General features: G+C 46.8%; 1 protein-coding gene across 1 annotated transcript in view; it reads left to right on the top strand.

Moving 5' to 3' along the window:
• Nucleotides 1-21459: 21459 nt before the first annotated feature.
• The window catches only part of SNX30 (sorting nexin family member 30), a 42390-nt gene continuing 38392 nt past the window's right edge, over nucleotides 21460-25457 (top strand). Inside the window, exon 1 of the mRNA XM_056518424.1 lies at nucleotides 21460-21983. Coding sequence (XP_056374399.1) covers nucleotides 21801-21983 — 183 coding nt within the window. The 5' untranslated portion in view covers nucleotides 21460-21800. The remainder of the gene's footprint in view (nucleotides 21984-25457) is intronic.

The raw sequence follows: 25457 nt of genomic DNA, 5'->3' as shown, positions 1-25457 counted from the left end.
AAACCCCCTTTTTGGATGTCATATTACGTGGCAACCCTGATACAAATAAAATTGAGGTTGATTCTTACAGAAAAAAGATATCAGGCAATACCATCCTAAGGGCGAATTCATGCCATTCCAAACAAACGGTAAGAGCCATACCAGTAGGTGAACTTATACGAATTAAGCGGAAGCTGATGCAGCATGCACACGCCTGGCGGCTCTAGGTTACCCTGGATGGCTCTTGAAAAAAGCTTGGTCGAGAGTGGATCCTATGGATCGAAAATCCCTTTTTACAAGTAAGCAACCAACTGAATCACAAGATTGTCCTACATTTGTCACCACGTACAGTCCAGAATGTAATGACATCAAACGCATTGTAATTAAACACTTACCTTTGCTATCAACAGATCCCACGGTAGGGGAGATTATAAAGTCAGGTGTGAGATTTGCAGCGAGGCGGGCATCTACTCTATCCAATCTCCTTGTTCCCAGTATGGTGGACACGGCTAGTGTTACCACCCAGTGAATTGGCACCAAGGGCTTCCACAAGTGCGGTAAATCACGGTGTGTGGTATGTGCCTTTGCCGAAAAATGCCAGAAAATAGAAGGTACGGTGGATGGCAAATGCCATGTCATTCACAACTTTATAAACTGTGATAGCACTTTTGTTTTATATAAAATCATGTGCACACAATGTCACTTAACATATGTGGGTTCCACCAAAAGGTCCCTTAAAAAACGCATGTAAGAGCACATTAGACATGCTGCTGGCCCTTTAAGCTCGAACATTTCTAACATATCTAAACATTTTCTAATATATCATAATTCAGACACCACTTCCCTCAGGTTCTCAGGCATTGAGAAGGTGAACCTAAATAAAAGGGGAGGTGACCATATTCGATCCCTCCACAATAGGGAAATCATGTGGATTTATCTTTTGAATTGCATTCAACCCCATGGTCTAAATAGCAAAACAGATTTAATATTACATTACTGATATGTCTCTGAATAATTTATCTGTGTTTGGTCCCATGTTTTTGTTTTAATCACGCACACATGTGATGTGGACCTGTCCCTCCCCTTCCTGTGGGAATGGGGAAAATGCCCTGGAGTATATAAAAGTGCCTCATTTGAGGATCTACAGGCTATGAGTAAGGATCGATAGATCAGAAACGCGTCAGCCATGCCATGCCTCTGTTTGTGCAATATTTCATATTTTTGATATGTTCACGGTTTGTCTGCCACCGTGAAGGCTTTTAAGGAAGAACCCTGAATAAAGACGGACGTTTTACTTCTACATGCTGGCTTTTTTAGTATTTTATTTTAGTTTTATCCACTGTGCCAGGGATGAAAATTATTCCAAAAGAAACTAACTCAACTGTCTATGCTCCCCCGTTGCTCCAATATTGATGTCCCGTTCTCTGTTCGCCGCCTTCTGCTTTTCCTGCAGGTCAGTGAATCACGGTGCGCTCAGTGTCATCATTGTTTCAGCACCAGTTTTACAAATCAGTGTGCCTCCAGTGTTACACCAGTGTTTACAAATAAGTGTGCCTCCAGCTGTTGCAAAACTATAACTTCCAGCATGCCTTGACAGCTAGAGACTGTCTGGGAATGCTGGGAGTTGTAGTTTTGGACCACCTGGAGAGACACTGTTTTGAAAACACTGCCTTAGTCAGTATTTTCCAACCTGGGGACTTTCAGCTGTTGCAAAACTACAACTCCCAGCATTCCCCTGACAGTCTTTAGCTGTCCAGGCATGCTGGGAATTATAGTTCTGCAACAGCTGGAGACACTCAGGTTTGGTAGGTAGGTCCTTAGTCCATTGTTTTCCAACCTGGGTGCCTCCAGCTGTTGAAAAACTCTAACTCCCAGCTTAATACTGTCCAGGCATGCTGGGAGTTGTAGTTTTGCTACAGCTGGAGGCCCCCAGGTTGGGAAACACTAACTACGGCAGTGTTTTCGAAACATTGTCTCTCCATCTGTTGCAAAACTACAACTCCCAGCATGCTCAGACAGTCTTAAGCTGTCAGGGAGTCTATGATGACAGGGAGATGATGAAGGGGGGGGGGGGGGGATGATGACAAGAGGATGATGACAAGAGGATGATGACAAGGGGATGATGAAGGAGGGTGGGGATGATGACAAGGGGATGATGAAGGGGGTGTGTGGGATGATGACAAGGGGATGATGAAGGGGGGTGGGGATGATGACAAGGGGATGATGAAGGGGGGGGTGTGGGATGATGACAAGGGGATGATGACAAGGGGATGATGACAAGGGGATGATGAAGGGGGGGGTGTGGGATGATGAAGGGGGGATGATGACAGGCGGTGATGATGAAGGGGGGATGATGACAGGGTGATGATGATGAGGGTGTTAATGACAGGGGTCTGGATGATGACAGGGGGAGGAGGTATTTCCCACCCTAGGCTTATACTCGAGTCAATAACTTTTCCTGGGATTTTGGGGTGAAATTAGGGGCCTCGGCTTATATTCGGGTCAGCTTATACTCGAGTATATACGGTAACCTACCTACCTAGCGGCAAACCTTTTACTTGCCTTCCTACCAACTGAACTTACTACCTGCCTAAATAACTTGCAAACGTACTACTTGCCTACCTACTTAGAGAATGTTCTACTTACCTAATTTACTACTTGCAAACGTACTACCTGCTTACCTAGCAAACATATTACCTGGGTGGGGGGGGGGGGGCCAAGGCATATTCTTTGCACAGGGGCCCTCTGTTGTCTGTGTCCGCCCCTGGGATGTGCATAAGTTATAAGATGACTTGGATAGACTAAGTGTCTGGGCATCCACTTGGCAAATGAGGTTCAATGTGGATAAATGTAAAGTTATGCATCTGGGTACTAATAACCTGCATGCGCCGTATGTCTTTGGGGGGATTAAACTGTCAGTCACTGGTAGAGAAGGATCTGGGTGTACTTGTAGATCACAGACTACAGAATAGCATGCAATGTCAGGCTGCTGCTTCCAAAGCCGGCAGGATATTGTCATGTATCAAAAGAGGCATGGACTCAAGGGACAGGGACATAATACTCCCCCTTTATAAAGCATTGGTACGGCCTCACCTGGAATATGCTGTTCAGTTTTGGTCGCCTGTTCATAAAAGGGACACTGCGGAGTTGGAAAGGGTGCAGAGATGCGCGACTAAACTAATATGGGGGCATGGAACATCTTAGCTATGAGGAGCGATTAAAGGAGTTACAATTGTTTAGTCTTGAGAAGAGACGTTTAAGGGGGGATATGATAAACGTATATAAGTATATAAATGGCCCATACAAAAAATATGGAGAAAAACTGTTCCAGGTTAAACCCCCCCAAAGGACGAGGGGGCACTCCCTCCGTCTGGAGAAGAAAAGGTTTAGTCTAAAGGGGCGACACGCCTTCTTTAGCATGAGGACTGTGAATTTATGGAACGGTCTACCTCAGGAACTGGTCACAGCAGGAACAATTAACAGCTTTAAAACAGGGTTAGATGCATTCCTGGAACAAAATAACATTAATGCTTATGCAAAATTATAAAACTACATCCCTTCCCCTTATCCCCTTACACCCTTCACTTCAATTCCCTGGTTGGACTTGATGGACGTATGTCTTTTTTCAACCATACTAACTATGTAACTATGTCTGGGGTCATTGTCATGCTGGAAGAACTCAAAATCTGTTGGTAATCCTCAGACTTCATGATGCCTTGCACACATTCAAGACACCCAGTGCCAGAGGCAGCAAAACAACCCCAAAACATCATTGAGTCTCCACCATATTTGTCACGATGCCGGCTGGCAGGTAGTGGACCCTCTGTGCCAGAGAGGGATTGGCGTGGACCGTGCTAGTGGACCGGTTCTAAGCCACTACTGGTTTTCACCAGAGCCCGCCGCAAAGCGGGATGGTCTTGCTGCGGCGGTAGTGACCAGGTCGTATCCACTAGCAACGGCTCACCTCTCTGGCTGCTGAAGATAGGCGCGGTACAAGGGAGTAGGCAGAAGCAAGGTCGGACGTAGCAGAAGGTCGGGGCAGGCAGCAAGGATCGTAGTCAGGGGCAACGGCAGAAGGTCTGGAAACACTGGCAAGGGACACACAAGGAACGCTTTCACTGGCACTAAGGCAACAAGATCCGGCAAGGGAGTGCAAGGGAAGTGAGGTAATATAGGGAGTGCACAGGTGATAACCCTAATTGGAACCACTGCGCCAATCAGCGGCGCAGTGGCCCTTTAAATCGCAGAGACCCGGCGCGCGCGCGCCCTAGGGAGCGGGGCCGCGCGCGCCGGGACAGAACAGACGGGGAGCGAGTCAGGTAGGGGAGCCGGGGTGCGCATCGCGAGCGGGCGCTACCCGCATCGCGAATCGCATCCCGGCTAGCAGCAGGATCGCAGCGCCCCGGGTCAGAGGACGTGACCGGAGCGCTGCAGCGGAGGAGGTGAAGCGAGCGCTCCGGGGAGGAGCGGGAACCCGGAGCGCTCGGTGTAACAGTACCCCCCCCCTTGGGTCTCCCCCTCTTCTTGGAGCCTGAGAACCTGAGGAGCAGACTTTTGTCAAGGATGTTGTCCTCAGGTTCCCAGGATCTCTCTTCAGGACCACAACCCTCCCAGTCTACTAAAAAAAAATTTTTCCCTCTGACCTTTTTGGCAGCCAAAATCTCCTTGACCGAGAAGACGTCCGAGGAGCCGGAAACAGGAGTGGGAGGAACAGATTTGGGAGAAAAACGGTTGAGGATGAGTGGTTTGAGAAGAGAGACGTGAAAGGCATTAGGGATACGAAGAGAAGGAGGAAGAAGAAGTTTATAAGAGACAGGATTAATTTGACACAAAATTTTGAAAGGACCAAGATAGCGTGGTCCCAACTTGTAGCTAGGGACACGGAAGCGGACATATTTAGCGGAGAGCCATACCTTGTCTCCAGGGGAAAAAACGGGGGGAGCTCTTCTTTTCTTATCCGCGAACCTCTTCATGCGTGAAGAAGCCTGTAAGAGAGAATTTTGGGTCTCTCTCCATATAATGGAAAGGTCACGAGAAATTTCATCCACAGCGGGCAGACCAGAGGGCAAGGGGGTAGGGAGGGGGGGAAGAGGGTGACGGCCATACACCACGAAAAATGGGGATTTGGAGGAAGATTCAGAGACCCTGAAGTTATACGAGAATTCGGCCCATGGAAGGAGATCTGCCCAGTCATCCTGGCGGGAGGAAACAAAATGTCGCAAATAATCACCCAGGATCTGGTTAATTCTTTCTACTTGTCCATTGGACTGGGGATGATATGCAGAGGAAAAATTTAATTTAATCTTGAGTTGTTTACAGAGAGCTCTCCAGAATTTAGACACGAATTGGACCCCTCTATCCGAGACAATCTGCGTAGGCAACCCGTGAAGACGAAAAATGTGTACAAAAAATTGTTTAGCCAACAGAGGCGCAGAAGGAAGACCAGGAAGAGGGATGAAATGTGCCATTTTGGAGAATCGATCAACGACCACCCAAATAACAGTGTTGCCACGGGAAGGGGGTAAATCAGTAATAAAATCCATACCAATCAGTGACCAAGGCTGTTCGGGGACAGGCAGAGGATGAAGAAAACCAGCGGGCTTCTGGCGAGGAGTCTTATCCCGGGCACAGATAGTGCAGGCTCGCACAAAGTCCCCAACATCCGTCTCCAGAGTCGGCCACCAATAGAAGCGGGAGATGAGTTGCACAGATTTCTTGATGCCCGCATGACCTGCGAGATGGGAGGAGTGACCCCATTTGAGAATTCCGAGGCGTTGGCGTGGAGAAACAAAGGTCTTTCCTGGAGGAGTCTGCCTGATGGAGGCAGGAGAAGTGGAGATCAGGCAGTCAGGTGGAATGATGTGTTGCGGAGGGAGATCAACTTCTGAGGCATCCGAGGAACGAGAGAGAGCATCGGCCCTAATGTTCTTATCGGCAGGACGAAAGTGAATCTCAAAATTAAATCGGGCAAAGAACAGAGACCACCGGGCCTGGCGAGGATTCAGCCGTTGGGCCGACTGGAGGTAGGAGAGGTTCTTGTGGTCGGTGTAGATAATAACAGGAAATCTTGATCCCTCCAGCAGATGCCTCCATTCCTCAAGTGCTAATTTAATGGCTAGAAGCTCTCGATCCCCGATGGAGTAGTTCCTCTCCGCTGGAGAGAAGGTCCTAGAGAAAAAACCACAAGTGACAGCATGCCCGGAAGGATTTTTTTGTAGAAGAACAGCTCCAGCTCCTACTGAGGAGGCATCAACCTCCAATAGGAAGGGTTTGGAAGGGTCAGGTCTGGAGAGCACGGGAGCCGAAGAAAAGGCAGACTTGAGTTGTTTAAAGGAGTCTTCTGCTTGAGGAGGCCAGGACTTGGGATCAGCATTTTTTTTGGTTAAGGCCACGATAGGAGCCACAATGGTAGAAAAATGTGGAATAAATTGCCTGTAATAATTGGCGAACCCCAAAAAGCGTTGGATAGCACGGAGTCCGGAGGGGCGTGGCCAATTTAAGACGGCAGAGAGTTTGTCTGGATCCATCTGTAGTCCCTGGCCAGAGACCAAATATCCTAGAAAAGGAAGAGATTGGCATTCAAACAGACATTTCTCAATTTTGGCATAGAGTTGGTTGTCACGAAGTCTCTGAAGAACCATACGGACATGCTGGCGGTGTTCTTCTAGATTGGCAGAAAAAATTAGGATATCGTCCAGATATACCACAACACAGGAGTATAATAGATCACGAAAAATTTCATTGACAAAGTCTTGGAAGACGGCAGGGGCATTGCACAGTCCAAAGGGCATGACCAGATACTCAAAGTGTCCATCTCTGGTGTTAAATGCCGTTTTCCACTCGTCCCCCTCTCTGATGCGGATGAGGTTATAGGCGCCTCTTAAGTCCAATTTAGTGAAGATGTGGGCACCTTGGAGGCGATCAAAGAGTTCAGAGATGAGGGGTAAGGGGTAGCGGTTCTTAACCGTGATTTTATTAAGACCGCGGTAGTCAATGCAAGGACGTAGGGAGCCATCTTTTTTGGAGACAAAGAAAAATCCGGCTCCGGCAGGAGAGGAGGATTTACGGATAAAGCCCTTTTTTAGATTCTCCTGGACGTATTCGGACATGGCAAGAGTCTCTGGGGCAGAGAGAGGATAAATTCTGCCCCGGGGTGGAGTAGTACCCGGGAGGAGATCGATAGGGCAATCATAAGGCCTGTGAGGAGGTAGAGTCTCAGCTTGTTTTTTGCAGAAAACATCCGCGAAGTCCATATAGGCCTTAGGGAGACCGGTTACTGGAGGAACCACAGAGTTACGGCAAGGGTTACTGGGAACCGGTTTTAGACAGTTCTTGGAACAAGAGGACCCCCAACTCTTGATCTCCCCAGTGGACCAATCCAGGGTTGGGGAATGAAGTTGGAGCCAGGGAAGTCCAAGGAGAATCTCCGAGGTGCAATTGGGGAGGACCAAAAGTTCAATCCTCTCATGATGAGATCCGATGCTCATAAGAAGGGGCTCCGTGCGGAAACGTATGGTACAGTCCAATCTTTCATTATTTACACAATTGATGTAGAGGGGTCTGGCGAGACTGGTCACTGGGATGCTGAACCTGTTGACGAGAGAGGCCAGAATAAAATTTCCTGCAGAACCAGAGTCCAAGAAGGCCACTGTAGAGAAGGAGAAGGCAGAAGCAGACATCCGCACAGGCACAGTAAGACGTGGAGAAGCAGAGTAGACATCAAGGACTGTCTCACCTTTGTGCGGAGTCAGCGTACGTCTTTCCAGGCGGGGAGGACGGATAGGACAATCCCTCAGGAAGTGTTCGGTACTAGCACAGTACAGGCAGAGGTTCTCCATACGGCGTCGTGTCCTCTCTTGAGGTGTCAGGCGAGACCGGTCGACCTGCATAGCCTCCACGGCGGGAGGCACAGGAACAGATTGCAGGGGACCAGAGGAGAGAGGAGCCGAGGAGACGAAACGCCTCGTGCGAACAGAGTCCATATCTTGGCGGAGTTCCTGACGCCTTTCAGAAAAACGCATATCAATGCGAGTGGCTAGGTGAATAAGTTCATGTAGATTAGCAGGAATTTCTCGTGCGGCCAGAACATCTTTAATGTTGCTGGATAGGCCTTTTTTGAAGGTCGCGCAGAGGGCCTCATTATTCCAGGACAATTCTGAAGCAAGTGTACGGAATTGTACGGCATACTCGCCAACGGAAGAATTACCCTGGACCAGGTTCAACAGGGCAGTCTCAGCAGAAGAGGCTCGGGCAGGTTCCTCAAAGACACTTCGGATTTCCGAGAAGAAGGAGTGTACGGAGGCAGTGACGGGGTCATTGCGGTCCCAGAGCGGTGTGGCCCATGACAGGGCTTTTCCGGACAGAAGACTGACTACGAAAGCCACCTTAGACCTTTCAGTGGGAAACAGGTCCGACATCATCTCCAGATGCAGGGAACATTGGGAAAGGAAGCCACGGCAAAACTTAGAGTCCCCATCAAATTTATCCGGCAAGGATAAGCGTATCCCAGGAGCGGCCACTCGCTGCGGAGGAGGTGCAGGAGCTGGCGGAGGAGATGACTGCTGAAGCTGTGGTAGCAACTGTTGTAGCATAACGGTCAGTTGAGACAGCTGTTGGCCTTGTTGCGCAATCTGTTGTGACTGCTGGGCGACCACCGTGGTGAGGTCAGCGACAACTGGCAGAGGAACTTCAGCGGGATCCATGGCCGGATCTACTGTCACGATGCCGGCTGGCAGGTAGTGGACCCTCTGTGCCAGAGAGGGATTGGCGTGGACCGTGCTAGTGGACCGGTTCTAAGCCACTACTGGTTTTCACCAGAGCCCGCCGCAAAGCGGGATGGTCTTGCTGCGGCGGTAGTGACCAGGTCGTATCCACTAGCAACGGCTCACCTCTCTGGCTGCTGAAGATAGGCGCGGTACAAGGGAGTAGGCAGAAGCAAGGTCGGACGTAGCAGAAGGTCGGGGCAGGCAGCAAGGATCGTAGTCAGGGGCAACGGCAGAAGGTCTGGAAACACTGGCAAGGGACACACAAGGAACGCTTTCACTGGCACTAAGGCAACAAGATCCGGCAAGGGAGTGCAAGGGAAGTGAGGTAATATAGGGAGTGCACAGGTGATAACCCTAATTGGAACCACTGCGCCAATCAGCGGCGCAGTGGCCCTTTAAATCGCAGAGACCCGGCGCGCGCGCGCCCTAGGGAGCGGGGCCGCGCGCGCCGGGACAGAACAGACGGGGAGCGAGTCAGGTAGGGGAGCCGGGGTGCGCATCGCGAGCGGGCGCTACCCGCATCGCGAATCGCATCCCGGCTAGCAGCAGGATCGCAGCGCCCCGGGTCAGAGGACGTGACCGGAGCGCTGCAGCGGAGGAGGTGAAGCGAGCGCTCCGGGGAGGAGCGGGAACCCGGAGCGCTCGGTGTAACAATATTTTACTGTAGGTACTGTGTTCTTTTCTTTGTAGGCCTCATTCCGTTTTCTGTAAACAGTAGAATGATGTGCTTTACGAAAAAGCTCTATCTTGGTCTCATCTGTCCACAAGATTTTTTCCCAGAAGGATTTTGGCTTAATCAAGTTCATTTTGGCAAACTGTAGTCTTGCTTTTTTTATGTCTGTGTGTCAGCAGTGGGGTCCTCCTGGGTCTCCTGCCATAGCATTTAATTTCATTTAAATGTCGACGGATAGTTCGTGTTGACACTGATGCTCCCTGAGCCTGCAGGACAGCTTGAATATCTTTGGAACTTGTTTGGGGCTGCTTATCCACCATCTGGACTATCCCGCTTTGACACCTTTCATCAATGTTTTTCTTCTGTCCACGCTCAGGGAGATGAGCTACAGTGTCATGGGTTGCAAACTTCTTTATAATGTTGTGCACTGTGGACAAAGGCAAATCTAGATTTCTGGAGATGGACTTGTAACTTTGAGATTGTTAATATTTTTCCACAATTTTAGTTCTCAGGTCCTCAGTTGCTTAGTGTGGCACACACAGACACACAATGCAAAGACTAAGTGAACTTCTCTCCTTTTTATCTGCTTTCAGGTGTGTTTTTTATATTGCCCACACCTGTTACTTGCCCCAGGTGACTTTAAAGGAGCATCACATGCTTGAAACAATCTTATTCATCCACAATTTTTGTTGTGACATTATGTGCAATTTGCTTTTTTTCCTCCCTTTTTTGGTTTAGTTCCAATACACACAAAGGGAATAAACATGTGTATAGCAAAACATGTGTTACTGCAATCCTTTTCTGTGAGAAATACTTTATTTTCTTCAAAAATTTCAGGGTGCCAACATATTGTATATGATAAAATCTAGTCCTTTAAGGGGTATTGAGTGCAGAATGATGGGGAAAACTTGATTTTTTTTTTTTGTTTAACACAAAGCCACAACATAACAAAATGTAAAAAAAAAAAATGAAAGGGTCTGAAGACTTTCTGAATGCATTGTATATCACACATACTCTGGTAAATTTCCCCCTTAAGCTATGTTCACACAGCAGAATTCCCGTGCAGAATTCCACATGAATCTTCCACATGACATTGCTGCTCTGTTCACACAGCAGAATTTCCACGGCAGCAGCATCCGCAGACATGCCGAGAAAATCCTCATTCCGGTGTTCGCAAAACCTTTCAACTACAAGTTCTAGGATTCCTTGTTTGTAAGAGTGAGGTCACTTTTCTCCTTGAAAAATTGTAGATTCCAGCTCACCTCTTCTGTTTGCGAGCTCGGATCCTCACTTGGCCCAGTGATGTACATGGATAGCGGTAAAACAAGAAAAAATTGTGGTCCAGCTCTGCCTTAAACTTGTAGTTTATTAAAACTCTTTAAAATAACATCTTTAGATGGACAACACACCACCAGGCCTCACAGTATTCTGCCCAGTTGTATTTTGGGTTTTGAGTTGGGTTTTGAGCGCAACTGGGCAGAATACTGTGTGGCACGGTGGTGTGTTGTCCATCTAAAGATGTTATTTTAGATGTTGAGTTCTAATAAACTACAAGTTTTAAGCAATATAAACACCAAAAATAAATTACTAGCAACAATAATGGTATTTAGGAAATTAGACAATAATCTTTATTGAAGCAAATGTAGACATTTAAAAATTACATAAAAGATAAACGTAAAAGATGGCACAGTTAAATAACACCATGGATAACAGAACACCAGGGTAAGCTGTAACTACAAATTGGTAGCAGTCCGGAAGAGTAGGTATATAGTAAACAGTAAACACACAATAGCTAGCAAATAGAGATGAGGTAGCGATAGACTAGACCAGACTGTAAACACCAGTACCTGATAGCATAACAAGCCTTACCAAGGACTCTGCTCAACCCCTACATATGTTTCGCTCCTTCAAGCTTCCTCAGGGGGCATGCTTGAAGGAGGGAAACATATGTAGGGGTTGAGCAGACTCCTTGGTAAGGCTTGTTATGCTATCAGGTACTGGTGTTTACAGTCTGGTCTAGTCTATCGCTACTTCATCTCTATTTGCTAGCTATTGTGTATTTACTTTTTACTATATACCTACTCTTCCGGACTGCTACCAATTTGTAGTTACAGCTTACCCTGGTGTTCTGTTATCCATGGTGTTATTTAACTGTGCCATCTTTTTACGTATATCTTTTATGTACTTTTTAAATGTCTATATTTACTTCAATAAAGATTATTGTCTAATTTCCTAAAGACCATTATTCTTACTAGTAATTTATTTTAGGTGTTCATATTTCTAGTATATTACTAGTTAATATTTTCCCTGTGCGGCCTTGTTGCCCCACAGGATGTTTTTTGAAGTATAATAAGTTTAAAGCAATGATTGACCACAAATGTTTCTTGTTTTACCACTTTTCTCCCTCGCACACATAAGCCACCCCACCCATTGAAGCACACCTGAGCTACCTTCCATGCTGTGCTGTAAACAGCAGAAGAGTGTTTTCTAACCAGGGTGCCTCCAGCTGTTGCAAAAACCACAATTCTCTACAGAATGATCTCCTTTCCACCCAGCGATCGCTCCACCCATTGAAGCAGACAGGTGTAATGTCTTGGGCCGCATTGCAACCTTGGAAAACCTGAGATGACACTCATTTTGTATGCTGCTAAAAATAAACATTGGTGCAAAGATCACATAAGAATTGCGAGACCAGCCATTAAACACAGGTACAGACACTATATTATGAACTACTCTAACTTGACAGCCCCTATAGCATAGTAAAATAAAAATAAATCCTGGAGTACTCCTTAACAACAATTGACGTAAATGTATGTCATGGTACCGTGGTCATGCTTGCATCATTCACGGCAGGTCCCGGATGCTGTCTGCAGCCAGGGACCCGCCGGTAATGGTGGACATCAGCAATTGCGCAGATGTCCGCCAATAACCCCTCAGATGCCCTGAGCAATACAGATCACGGCATCTGCAGCAGTACGGCACTTAAAATGGATGATCGGATCGCCCACATCGCTGCTGCGGGGATGCGATCAACCATAGTGGTGGACGGAGGTCCCTTTACCTGCCTCTGTCCGTCTCCAGGGGTCTTCTGCCCTGTTCTGAGATCGAGCAGACCAGAGCAGAAGATCACCGATAACACTGATCAGTGCTATGACCTATGCATAGCACTGTTCAGTATCTGCAATCAAGTGATTGCAATAAATAGTCCCCTATAAGTAAAAAAAAACGAAATAAATCCCCTCCTTAATAAACATATTTGGTATCACCATGTGTGTAAATGTCCAAACTATCAAAATATAATGTTAATTGTTTTTTCTTTATGGTGTAAATGTAAAAAAAAATGGGCTTGGTCCTTAAAAGGTTAAAGGTAGGCGGACAATGTAATAGAGCAGCAGAAAACACTAGCAGAATGCTTAGATGTATAGGGAGAGGTATTAGCAGTAGAAAGAGAGAAGTGCTCATGCCGCTGTACAGAACACTGGTGAGACCTCACTTGGAGTATTGTGCCCAGTACTGGAGGCCGTATCTCCAGAAGGATATAGATACTCTAGAGAGAGTTCAGAGAAGAGCTACTAAACTAGTACATGGATTGCAGGATAAAACTTACCAGGAAAGGTTAAAGGACCTTAAAGGGGTACTCCGGTGAAAAACTTTTTTTTTTAAATCAACTGGTGCCAGAAAGTTAAACAGATTTGTAAATTACTTCTATTAAAAAATCTTAATCCTTCCAGTACTTATTAGCTGCTGAATACTACAGTGGAAATTATTTTCCGTTTGAAACACAGAACTTTCTGCTGACATCATGAGCACAGTGCTCTCTGCTGACATTTTATGAACTATCCATGGTAAAAGGAAATGCCCATAGCAAACATATGCTGTTCTGGACTGTTCATAAAATGGACAGAGATGTCAGCAGAGAGCACTGTGCTCGTGATGTCAGCAGACAGTTCTGTGTTTCAAAAAGAAAATAATTTCCGCTGTAGTATCCAGCAGCTAATAAGTACAGGAAGGATTAAGATTTTTTAATAGAAGTAATTTACAAATCTGTTTAACTTTCTAGCACCAGTTGATTTAAAAAAAAAAAAAAAAGGTTTTCACCGGAGTGCCCCTTTAACATGTATAGCCTGGAAGAAAGAAGAGACAGAGGGGATCTAATAGAGACTTTTAAATGCGTAAAGGGAATCAAAACAATAAAGGAGGAGAAGATATTTAAATGAAGAAAAACTACCACAAGAGGACATAGTTTTATATTAGAGGAGTAAAGGTTTCTGCAGTAATATCAGGAATTATAACTTTTCTGAGAGAGTAGTGGATGCATGGAATAGCCTTCCTGCAGAAGTGGTAGCTGCAAATACAGTGAAATACTTTTTGTCCAATAAAATAAGCAACCTATATGTAGTAGCCCTTGGGGGGGATATAATACAGTGGAGGTGTTGCTTCGGTATATGAGGGGTTAATTTAACCCCTGTCACTCGTGACGCCAGGGTTAGGGTTAATATGCTGAGGTAAATCTTTGGCCTATCGCCACCCTTCCCAGAAACGATAGGTGCGTGCTTAAATTAATGAATAGGGATGAACTTGAACTTACATAAACTTTACTGAAGTACTTGCGGTACATCCAATTAACAGCAACAGTCTTAGTAATACAGTCTCTATACAGCTCAGCAATGATTGACAGATGCTGCGGACCATTGACTTATCCAAGGATTAATAGAATTAGGATTTGAGGAGAGATCCATCCGGATTTAGGGGTCTGCTTAGGTCCGGTGATCTTGCGAAGTTAACAGGGATTGAGATAACTCACAGTTTTGTATGAATGGGCGTTGCCGCAAGGCTTGGGCCTAGTCACTGCGGAAGATAGCTGCGCAGATCCGTCCTCATCAGCAGCACAGGAACAAGAGAGCGATTAATGGCCGCCGCACCCTTATATGGGCAGGGCCGTTTTGGATTGGTCCGTGTCACCTGTCACTCACCGTTACAAGGCATGGTGGGTGAACACGTCACTGGGACCTCCTAAGGTCCTAAAGCAAAACCATAGAGTTTTCCACCTGATCACATGACCCGCAGGTCCTGTTACGCTACAAACAGGTAGACAATTCAATATATACACTTTTTATACTTATAACTGTATAAATATCAGATAGAACTACTATACATTTAGTGGCTAAGTGAGAGGTGACAAGGGGAAGACTAGAAAAGAGGGACCCCGACGTCCTAGGGACTCTGACTATGGGGACCTCTACATAGCTAACGTATTAAATACGGTACCGGGACACCACATATATATGGTTTCAAAAAGCATAAGAAAGCCACTGACTTATATAATTTTTCTAGCCATTATACAAAAAATCTCTTCATATCAACTGTGCTCTCTCCCTTGTAGCTGTGATACTGGGTCATATTTAGAGCTTCCGTCCTGCCCCCCCCCCCATCCCCTCCTGATGGGGTGACCAATATGAAGGTTGCTCACGTTACTGCTCATTAGATTTTAAAGTGTACCTGTTAAGAAAAACATTTGATATAATGCAGATAAAACCATTATATGTATAATTGCAATATACATTGATTAAAAAAATGTGTATATTTTTAGGTGAAAAAATGCTGTCCCTACAGCTATTGCCTGTATGTCTCTATGAGGATTCCAAATACAGGAAGTGAGGGCAGGACAAGCAAGACTCTGTGCAGGCTCCTGGCTTGTCAATCATCCTGCTGTGTGAGCAGGGGGCATGTCATAGAGTCTCACTGCACATAACCCTGCTTGCCCTCAGTGTACAGAGCCCTGCTTGTCCTCAGTGTACAGAGCCCTGCTTGTCCTCAGTGTACAGAGCCCTGCTTGTCTTCAGTGTACAGAGCCCTGCTTGTCCTCAGTGTACAGGGCCCTGCTTGTCCTCAGTGCACAGAGCCCTGCTTGTCCTCAGTGTACAGAGCCCTGCTTGTCCTCAGTGTACAGAGCCCTGCTTGTCCACAGTGTACAGGGCCCTGCTTGTCCTCAAGTGTACAGAGCCCCTGCTTGTCCTCAGTGTACAGGGGCCTGCTTGTCCTCAAGTGTACAGAGCCCCTGCTTGTCCTCAGTGCACAGAGTCCTGCTTGTCATCAGTGCACAGAGCCCTGCTTGTCCTCAGTGTACAGAGCCCTGCTTGTCCTCAGTGTACAGAGCCCTGCTTGTCCTCAGTGTACAGAGCCCTGCTTGTCCTCAGTGTACAGAGCCCTGCTTGTCCTCAGTGTACAGAGCCCTGCTTGTCCTCAGTGCACAGAGCCCTGCTTGTCCTCAGTGTACAGAGCCCTGCTTGTCCTCAGTGTACAGGGCCCTGCTTGTCCTCAGTGTACAGGGCCATGCTTGTCCTCAGTGTACAGAGCCCTGCTTGTCCTCAGTGTACAGAGCCCTGCTTGTCCTCAGTGCACAGAGCCCTACTTGTCCTTAGTGCACAGAGCCCTGCTTGTCCTCAGTGTACAGAGCCATGCTTGTCCTCAGTGTACAGAGCCCTTCTTGTCCTCAGTGTACAGGGCCCTGCTTGTCCTCAATGCACAGAGCCCTGCTTGTCCTCAGTGTACAGGGCCCTGCTTGTCCTCAGTGTACAGAGCCCCTGCTTGTCCTCAGTGTACAGAGCCCTGCTTGTCTTCAGTGCACAGAGCTCTGCTTGTCCTCAGGGCACAGAGCCCTGCTTGTCCTCAGGGCACAGAGCCCTGCGTGTCCTCAGTCTATAGAGCCCTGCTTGTCCTCAGTGTACAGAGCCCTGCTTGTCCTCACTGCACTGACCCCTGCTTGTCCTCAGTGCACAGAGCCCTGCTTGTCCTCAGTGTACAGAGCCCTTCTTGTCCTCAGTGCACAGAGCCCTGCTTGTCCTCAGTGTACAGAGCCCTGCTTGTCCTCACTGCACTGATCCCTGCTTGTCCTCAGTGCACAGAGCCCTGCCTGTCCTCAGTGTACAGAGTCCTGCTTGTCCTCAGTGTACAGAGCCCTTCTTGTCCTCAGTGCACAGAGCCCTGCTTGTCCTCAGTGTACAGAGCCCTTCTTGTCCTCAGTGCACAGAGCCCTGCTTGTCCTCAGTGTACAGAGCCCTGCTTGTCCTCAGTGTACAGGGCCCTGCTTGTCCTCAGTGTACAGAGCCCCTGCTTGTCCTCAGTGTACAGAGCCCTGCTTGTCCTCAGTGCACAGAGCCCTGCTTGTCCTCAGGGCACAGAGCCCTGCTTGTCCTCAGTGTATAGAGCCCTGCTTGTCATCAGTGTATAGAGCCCTGCTTGTCCTCACTGCACTGAGCCCTGCTTGTCATCAGTGTATAGAGCCCTGCTTGTCCTCACTGCACTGAGCCCTGCTTGTCCTCAGTGCACAGAGCCCTGCTTGTCCTCCGTGTACAGAGTCCTGCTTGTCCTCAGTGCACAGAGCCCTGCTTATCCTGAGTGCACAGAGCCCTGCTTGTCCTCAGTGCACAGAACCCTGCTTGTCCTCAGTGCACAGAACCCTGCTTGTCCTCAGTGCACAGAACCCTGCTTGTCCTCAGTGCACAGAACCCTGCTTGTCCTCAGTGCATAGAACCCTGCTTGTCCTCAGTGCACAGAGCCCTGCTTGTCCTCACTGCACCGAGCCCTGCTTGTCCTCAGTGCACAGAGCCCTGCTTATCCACAGTGTACAGAGCCCTGCTTGTCCTCAGTGTACAGAGCCCTGCTTGTCCTCAGTGCAGAGCCCCGCATGTCCTCAGTGTACAGAGCCCCGCTTGTCCTCAGTGTACAGAGCCCCGCTTGTCCTCAGTGTACAGGGCCCCTGCTTGTCCTCAGTGTACAGAGCCCCTGCTTGTCCTCAGTGTACAGAGCCCTGCTTGTCCTCAGGGCACAGAGCCCTGCTTGTCCTCAGGGCACAGAGCCCTGCTTGTCCTCAGTGTAAAGAGCCCTGCTTGTCCTCAGTGTACAGAGCCCTGCTTGTCCTCACTGCACTGAGCCCTGCTTGTCCTCAGTGCACAGAGCCCTGCTTGTCCTCAGTGTACAGAGTCCTGCTTGTCCTCAGTGTACAGAGCCCCGCTTGTCCTCAGTGTACAGAGCCCTGCTTGTTCTCAGTGTACAGGGCCCTGCTTGTCCTCAGTGTACAGAGCCCTGCTTTTCCTCAGTGCACAGAGCCCTGCTTGTCCTCAGACACACAGGCAGTAGCTGCAGGAACAAAAATATACACATTTTTTAACCAATGTACATTACAAATATACATATAATGTTATCTAAATTATATAAAAAGTTTTTGTTAATGACAAGTACACTTTAAGGTAGAAGAAAGTTTTTTCCTTCAGAACAGGCTCACGTCTGTCATATCCAAGAAATCCTTCCTGCCGCTTCAAAATCTAATAAGCAGTAATATGAGCCCTCCTCTTTACACATAAATGGTCTGGTCCTCATTTTGTTAGATTTTGTTATAAACATGCCTGATGAAGGGACCTAAGAGCTCTTGAAAGCTTGCAATCTACTCTTCTCAGTTAGCCAATAAAGGTATCATCGCTACTCCACTCATCTCCAACATGTACTGAGACATACTGAAGCAGAGCATCATCCCCTCCCTTCGGAGATTGGGCTGTGGGGTAGTATTCCAACATGATAATGACCCCAAACTCCTTCAAGACCACCACTGCCTTGTTAAAGAAGCTGAGGGTAAAGGTGATTGACTGGCCAAGCATGACTCTAGACTTCAGACCTAAACCCTATTGAGCATCTGTGGGGCATCCTCAAATGGAAGGTGGGGGAGCCCAAGATCTCTAACATCCACCAGCCAAAGGCTGTCCAGGCATGCTGGGAGTTGTAGTTATACATCAGCTGGAACATCCTGGTTGGGAAACAATTCATTATCCCCTTCTCGCTGCAGCAATTTGCAGATTTTTTTCACTGTGCTGTGCTTCCTAAGATGCAATCTATAACTATATATACTATAAATCAAATAGAGGTAACTAAGGCGCTTCACATGGATTGTAGTGGTATGCCCAACAAGCTGCTATCTCCCATACAGGTCCCTGTATCCTCTACAAAAAGGTAGTGTAATTCCAAAAAATTAGTAGCTATGGATGGATACGTGCCATGTGGGACTTTTATTAAGAATCCGCCTAATATTTAAAGCTATACAGCACTATAATCAACCAGTGAGATATTGCTGAATGTATTTACTCATGGCAGGTGCGATGTTCTGCAGGCATTAGATGCGACGTTCTGCACGGTCTGCGATGATCTGTATATTTCTGGTCCTAGTTGCGTTTGTTTGATGATTATTATTATTAACTTTTCTGATGTATGCGATTACGATGTTTTTGGAAGCGCTTGGAGACAGCCCCGGCTGGCGGCGTCGCAACTTAGCTTCTTCCTGCCAGAGTTGTTAACTGGCAGAGTTATGTCACTACTGGGCACAGCGAGGGACAGGTAGAATCTGAAGCTTTTCGGAAGCTGAACAGCTGATCCCTGAGGAAGGAGGCCGTTCAAATTTTTTTTTATTTGGTTTATCAACTGAACAATAACGGATCCAAATAGATACAAATGGATAACATCCATTTGCATCCAATATTGTACGATTTTTTTTTTTAAGTTCGTTTTTATTTTTCACGGGAGAAGAACGGGATGGGTCTAGATGGCCGTGAGAACGCAGCCTTAGGTGTGTGTAAGGACGTCTTATGTCATACTCCTGCTGTGATGGAAACACTTACATTTTTCTTTCTACAGAGTGTAGTGAGTCATTTTATGCATCACAACCTGTAGGTTTTTCTACAGGTCTACAGGCCCATCCCCATCAGCAACACCAAATGTGAGTTTTTGATTTCTTTTTTCCACATTTTGTGGCATGGGATGTGATCAAAAACCACAATATTGGCCTTCAGGCAGGATCAATAACATTATACTTTAATAGCTTGTACGTTTTTTTTTTTTTTTTTTTTTTTTAGGAAAATGGATAAAAGAAGAGTTAGGCTGGGTTCACACATACGTTTTCTATCAAAAACCGTATGGGAAAAAAACGGATGGAACAGTATGGGGAAAAAGTAAACCGTATGCGTTTTTAAACAGTATACTGTTTTTAAAAGTGCATACTGTTCCGTCCGTTTTTATAGAAAAAAAAAACATACGTTTTTGAAAATTTTGTCCATTTTTAATGGGAGGGGTCTTGGGTGGAGACTTTAGGATTCAAATGCACATGTGCAAAGTAAAAACGTATACGTTTTTCCTGTATGGAACCGTATACATGTGCGTTTCCCATTGACGTCCATGTTAAAAAAAAACGTATGCGGTTGCAGTACGGTTTTTAAACCCGAGACAAAATCGTGGTCAACCACGGTTTTGACTCCGGTTTAAAAACCGTACTGCAACCGCATACGTTTTTTTAACATGGACGTCAATGGGAAACGCACATGTATACGGTTCCATACAGGAAAAACATATACGTTTTTACTTTGCACATGCGCATTTGAATCCTAAAGTCCCCATCCAAGACCCCTCCCATTAAAAATGAACAACATTTTCAAAAACGTATGGGTTTTTTTTCTATAAAAACTGACGGAACTGTATGCACTTTTAAAAACAGTATACTGTTTAAAAACGCATACGGTTTACTTTTCCCCCCATACTGTTCCATCCGTTTTTTCCCCATACGGTTTTTGATAGAAAACGTATGCAGGAGCCGTAGTTGAAAAACGTAGTGTGAACCCAGCCTTCGGCTGGGTTCACACCACGTTTTGTTAAATACGGTTCTCGTATACGGCTGGGAGGAGGGGGGGCGGTGCTTAATCGCGGCGCCTGCACTCAGCTGTATTCGGGAACCGTATTTAATGTATGTCTAGGATCTGACCGGAGTGAACCGCAGCCTCTGGCCGGCTTCATTTTCTGCCGTATGCGGTTTCCCGACCGCAGGAAAAAACGTGGTCGACCGCGTTTTTGCCTACGGTCGGGAAACCGCATACAGCCGAAAACGAACCCGACCGGAGGCTGCGGTTCACTCCGGTCGGCTCATTGACATACATTAAATACGGTTCCCGAATACGGCTGAGTGCGGGCGCCGCGGTTAAACTCCGACCCCCTCCTCCCAGCCGTATACGGGAGCCGTATTTAACAAAACGTGGTGTGAACCCAGCCTTACTCTGTCCAGAGCTCACCCACACTAGTTAAAGTCACCCCCAAACATCAAAGCAGGCATGAGGAAGAAGACTGATTCTGTCCAGAACCCAAACCCTATTGCAATACCAAAGCAAGCAAGAGGGAGAAGGAGAGTGATTCAATCAAGAGCCCACCCCCAGCAGGAACACCAAAGCAAGCCAGAGGGGACCGAAGAGAGATTCTGTCCAGAGCCCATCCCCATCAGCCACACCAAAGCAAGCCAGAGGGAGCTGAAGAGTGATTCTGTCCAGAGCCCATCCCCATCAGCCACACCAAAGCAAGCCAGAGGGAGCTGAAGTGATTCTGTCCAGAGCCCATCCACACCAGCAACACCAAAGCAAGCCAGAGGGAGCTGAAGAGTGATTCTGTCCAGAGCCCAACCCCATCAGCAACACCAAAGCAAGCCAGAGGGAGCTGAAGAGTGATTCTGTCCAGAGCCCAACCCCATCAGCCACACCAAAGCAAGCCAGAGGGAACTGAAGAGTGATTATGTCCAGAGCCCATCCCCACCAACGCAAGCCAGTGGGAGGAGAGGGATTCTGTCCAGAGTCCATCCCCATCAGCAACACCAAAGCAAGCCAGAGGGAGCTGAAGAGTGATTCTGTCCAGAGCCCATCCCCACCAACACCAATGCAAGCCAGTGGGAGAAGGAGAGGGATTCTGTCCAGAGTCCATCCCCATCAGCAACACCAAAGCATGCCAGGAGGAGAAGGAGAGGGATTCTATCCAGAGTCCATCCTCACTAGAAAAAGTATTTTTATTAATGCTAGAAACTTAAAAAAAAAGAGATAAAATATATATATTAAACTAGGTCCAACAGACTACGTTCCCCTGTTCCTAAAACGCGTGCCCTGCTCTATTCTCAGCGCTGTGTGAATGCAGCCTGTGCGGAGTCTAGCTTCCTGTGGAGGAACACTTCCTGGAGCCATGGCTGAGGTTTAACTTCCTCTTAGTCACGGAGAGTGGGAGGGCGATAAACCGGGATGGAGGAAAAAAGAGAGAGAAAGCGAAAAAGGAGGAGTCAGTGATAAACTGGAGGTGCCGAGCCGGGCTGCGCCCCTACGCCGGAAGAACAGACGGGCAGGAAGCTGCAGGGTGGGCATGATGTGGGGGCAGCCTCTGCCCGGCGGTAACGAGTAGGCTGCAGGCGTGATGCCAGCGCTTCTCCCCCTTATATAACGCTGTGGACCCCCGCCGCCCGCCTCTGTAGTGAACACCCTGTTATTAGCCGCAGGTTTAGGTGGCGATGGCTCCTCAGTGCTGAGGGCACTCTCTACACCATGTCGGGCTCCAGTACACCCAAGTCCTTGCCGTCTTCTGGCCAGAAGTCCCTGCATGACATCAAGCACCCTCTGAGCTGCTCCCCGGGGGCTGAAGACGAAACCGTCTGCGATGGGCTGGTGGTCAGTGACACCCCTAGCCCAGACCTGATCCATACTGAGCCCAGCAGTATAGGTGACAAGGTAAGGGACACGGCAACAGTTGGCGACATCTGAACTATAGGTACATTGGCGTTCTGTTTACTGCTGGGCACCCCCTGCTCACTGGTGAGGGCAGACTGCAATACGGTTCACCAGCTGTTGCAAAACTACAACTCCCAGCATGCCCTGACAGCTTTCAGCTGTCAGGGCATGCTTGGAGTTGTAGTTTTGCAACAGCTGAGCAGCCACAGACTGGGCGTCATTGATAGAATGTGGTAATGCAGGGTCCTCTGCATTAATCATACTAGGACATCATTTTAACATATGGCCCACTTGTTGACACTAGTGACCAGCCAGACCATTGTGTGTAGTGGCTTATAAGGAGTTAATCTGAAGGCCGCCCTGAAAAATCCATTGATTTTTAAAGAAGCCGTTTTTATTGCTGCATGTCTAGAATGAATAACATCAATTACGCCTGTAAACTCGGTCCTGGGCGATGCGGGGGTTCGCATACTTTCGAGTATTTTTCTTAAAAAATGTTTTTGCTATTCAACTAAATGTAGTGGAGGATTTTATCATGTAAATATAATTCTAGAGGTGTATAAATATTGGGGAGGCATGGTTGTCACATGATAAACAGTTCTGCCAAAGTCTGACTGCTCATGAGAATATGAAATATGAAATGAAATATAGACCGTCAATATTAGTCTTTGACCCCTTAAAGAAGCAGACCATTTTTTGTTGTTGCGTGTTTTTTTTTTTTCCCCACCTTGTCTTTTGACACAACACTTTTTAACCCCCTTAAAGGGGTAGTCCAGTCCCCTAGGATAGGGGATAAGTTTGAGATCGCGGGGGGTCCGACCGCTGGGGCCCCCTGCGATCTCTCTGTACGGGGCCCCGGCTCTCGGCCCAGATAGTGGGTGTCGACCCCGGCACGAAGCGGTGGCCAACACGCCCCCTCAATACAACTCTATGGCAGAGCCGGAGATTGCCGAAGGCAGCGCTTCGGCTCTGCCATAGACTTGTATTGAGGGGGCGTGTCGGCCGCCGCTTCGTGCAGAGGTCGACACTCCCCCTTCCCGCGGGCTGTTGGGGCTCAGTACAGGAGATCGCAGGGGGCCCCAGCGGTCGGACCCCCTGCGATCTGCAACTTATCCCCTATCCTTAGGATAGGGGATAAGTTGCTCACCACTGAGTCACCACTGGACTACTCCTTTAAGGACTCGGGGTTTTTCCCATTTTTGCGCTTTCGTGCACCTACGGACCCATATAAGGGCTTGTTTATTGCACCACCAATTTTACTTTATGACTTCAATCCTTTCACCACAAAATCTACGGCGAAACCAAAAAAAGTAAAAAAAAAATGTGTGGGACAAAATTGAAAAAAGAGAAAAACAATTTTGTAAATCTTAGCGGCATCCGAGTTTACGCAGTGCATTTTTCGGTTGAAATGACACCTTTATCATTATTCTGTAGGTCCATATGGTTAAAATGATACCTAACATATAGGTTTAATTGTTTTACTTCTGTTAAAAAATTATAACTTTGTGCACGAAAGTTAGTACGTTTAAAATCGTCCTCTTCTGACCCCCTATAAATTTTTTCATTTTTCCGTATACGGGGATGTGTGAGGGCTCATTTCTTGTTTTGTTGGGCCTTTTTGATCGCTTTTTATAAATTTAAAAAAAATTTTTTTAAGGGTATACAAAATGACCAAAAATACACATTTTGGACTTTATTTTTTATGTTTAATATGTTTAATTAACGTTATATTTTTATAGTTAGGACATTTACGCACACGGCGATACCACAAAAAATTTACGCGATACAATACCACAAAATACACAATTTTTTAGTCCCCATAGGGGACTATTACATCCAATCCTTGGATTGCATACATTGTTCAATGCTATGCCATAGCATAACATTGAACAATGTTATCTGTGCTCGATTGCTCCATGCTGTTGAGGCTTCCTGGAGCATCGAGCAACGGATCGGACAGTGAGAGACAGGAAAGGGCCCTCCCGCCGTCCTCTCAGCTGATCAGGACACTCCGGTTTTACTGCGGTGGTCATGATCAGCTCCGCTGAGCTGCCGGAATTTTTATTTTTATTTTAGATGCCGCAATTAGAGATGAGCGAACTTACAGTAAATTCGATTCGTCACAAACTTCTCGGCTCGGCAGTTGATGACTTATCCTGCATAAATTAGTTCAGCCTTCAGGTGCTCCGGTGGGCTGGAAAATGTGGATACATTCCTAGGAAAGAGTCTCCTAGGACTGTATCCACCTTTTCCAGCCCACCGGAGCACCGGAAAGCTGAACTAATTTATGCAGGAAAAGTCATCAACTGCCGAGCCGAGAAGTTTGTGACAAATCGAATTTACTGTAAGTTCGCTCATCTCTAGCCGCAATCATCTTGGATTGCAGCTTATAAGGGGTTAATGCCAGGCATCACCGCGACCGATGATGTCCGGCATTAGACCAGAGTCCCGGTGGCTGATAGCTGCCGGGACCACCCCGCTAAGTACACCCTGCGTCCTAAAGAGATTCATTTAATGACACCTTTCATTTTACCACAAAAAAATATATAAAAATTATATATGCGCACACACACACACACACTGGTGATAATATTTACAGTGCACAGATTTTGAATAATTAAAAACAATTATCAGCTAATCTCAAGAACTAAGAACGATTTGCACAACAAAGTAAGGCAATTATCTATAAACTTACTATTAACTTTAGACTCCACATATTGACATATTGTATGTGTTCAGTATTTATAGAAAATCACAATGCAGTGATTAAATCAAATTTTTATCTACACATCAAATAATATATTGCAATTGTAGAAGCCCAATAGATTTGCATGGGACTTCAAACAACATGTGTTAGGGTTAATTTAACGTGTACCAAGCTTCATCAAAATATCTCCAGCCATTTAGAAGTTCTACTGGAACATACATAAACACAGATTTTGAGATATAGATAAATGTTTTTTGAAACGCAGAGTGCAAACAAGACATTAAAGGGGTTATCCACGAATAAAAAAAACACAGCTAATTTCTTTTAAAAACAGCTCCACGTCTGTCTCCATGTTGTGTGTCATTTTACAACTTGGCTCCATTCATTTCGATGGAACTGAGCTGCAGAACCACACCCAACCTGGAGAAAGACAGGGAGCTATTTTTGAAAGTAAGTAGCTCTGTTTTTCTATTCCTGGACAACCCCTTCCCCAGCCTCGTTCCATCCCAAGTACATAAGTAATGGTATGATTTGTTTATAGGAATAGCCATACTAAGTTCTTACAAGGGTGTTACCAGATGGAGGGGTATCTCTATACTGTCTGATACTATCCATTGAGAGCTGATTGTGTCATACAGCTTGAGATACATACTCGGAAGCAGTAAAAATACACAGCACAGCACAAAATGGTATTATTTATTCCTTGCAGGTTACAGGATGGGAACGTCTATTGGTCGTTTTGTTATCACACACTTGGTCAAGGCTGT

This window comes from Hyla sarda, chromosome 1 (genome assembly GCF_029499605.1).
Source record: "Hyla sarda isolate aHylSar1 chromosome 1, aHylSar1.hap1, whole genome shotgun sequence".
Taxonomy (NCBI): domain Eukaryota; kingdom Metazoa; phylum Chordata; class Amphibia; order Anura; family Hylidae; genus Hyla; species Hyla sarda.
The sequence above is the reverse complement of the archived record's forward strand: the minus strand, read 5'-3'. Positions and strand labels throughout refer to the sequence as shown.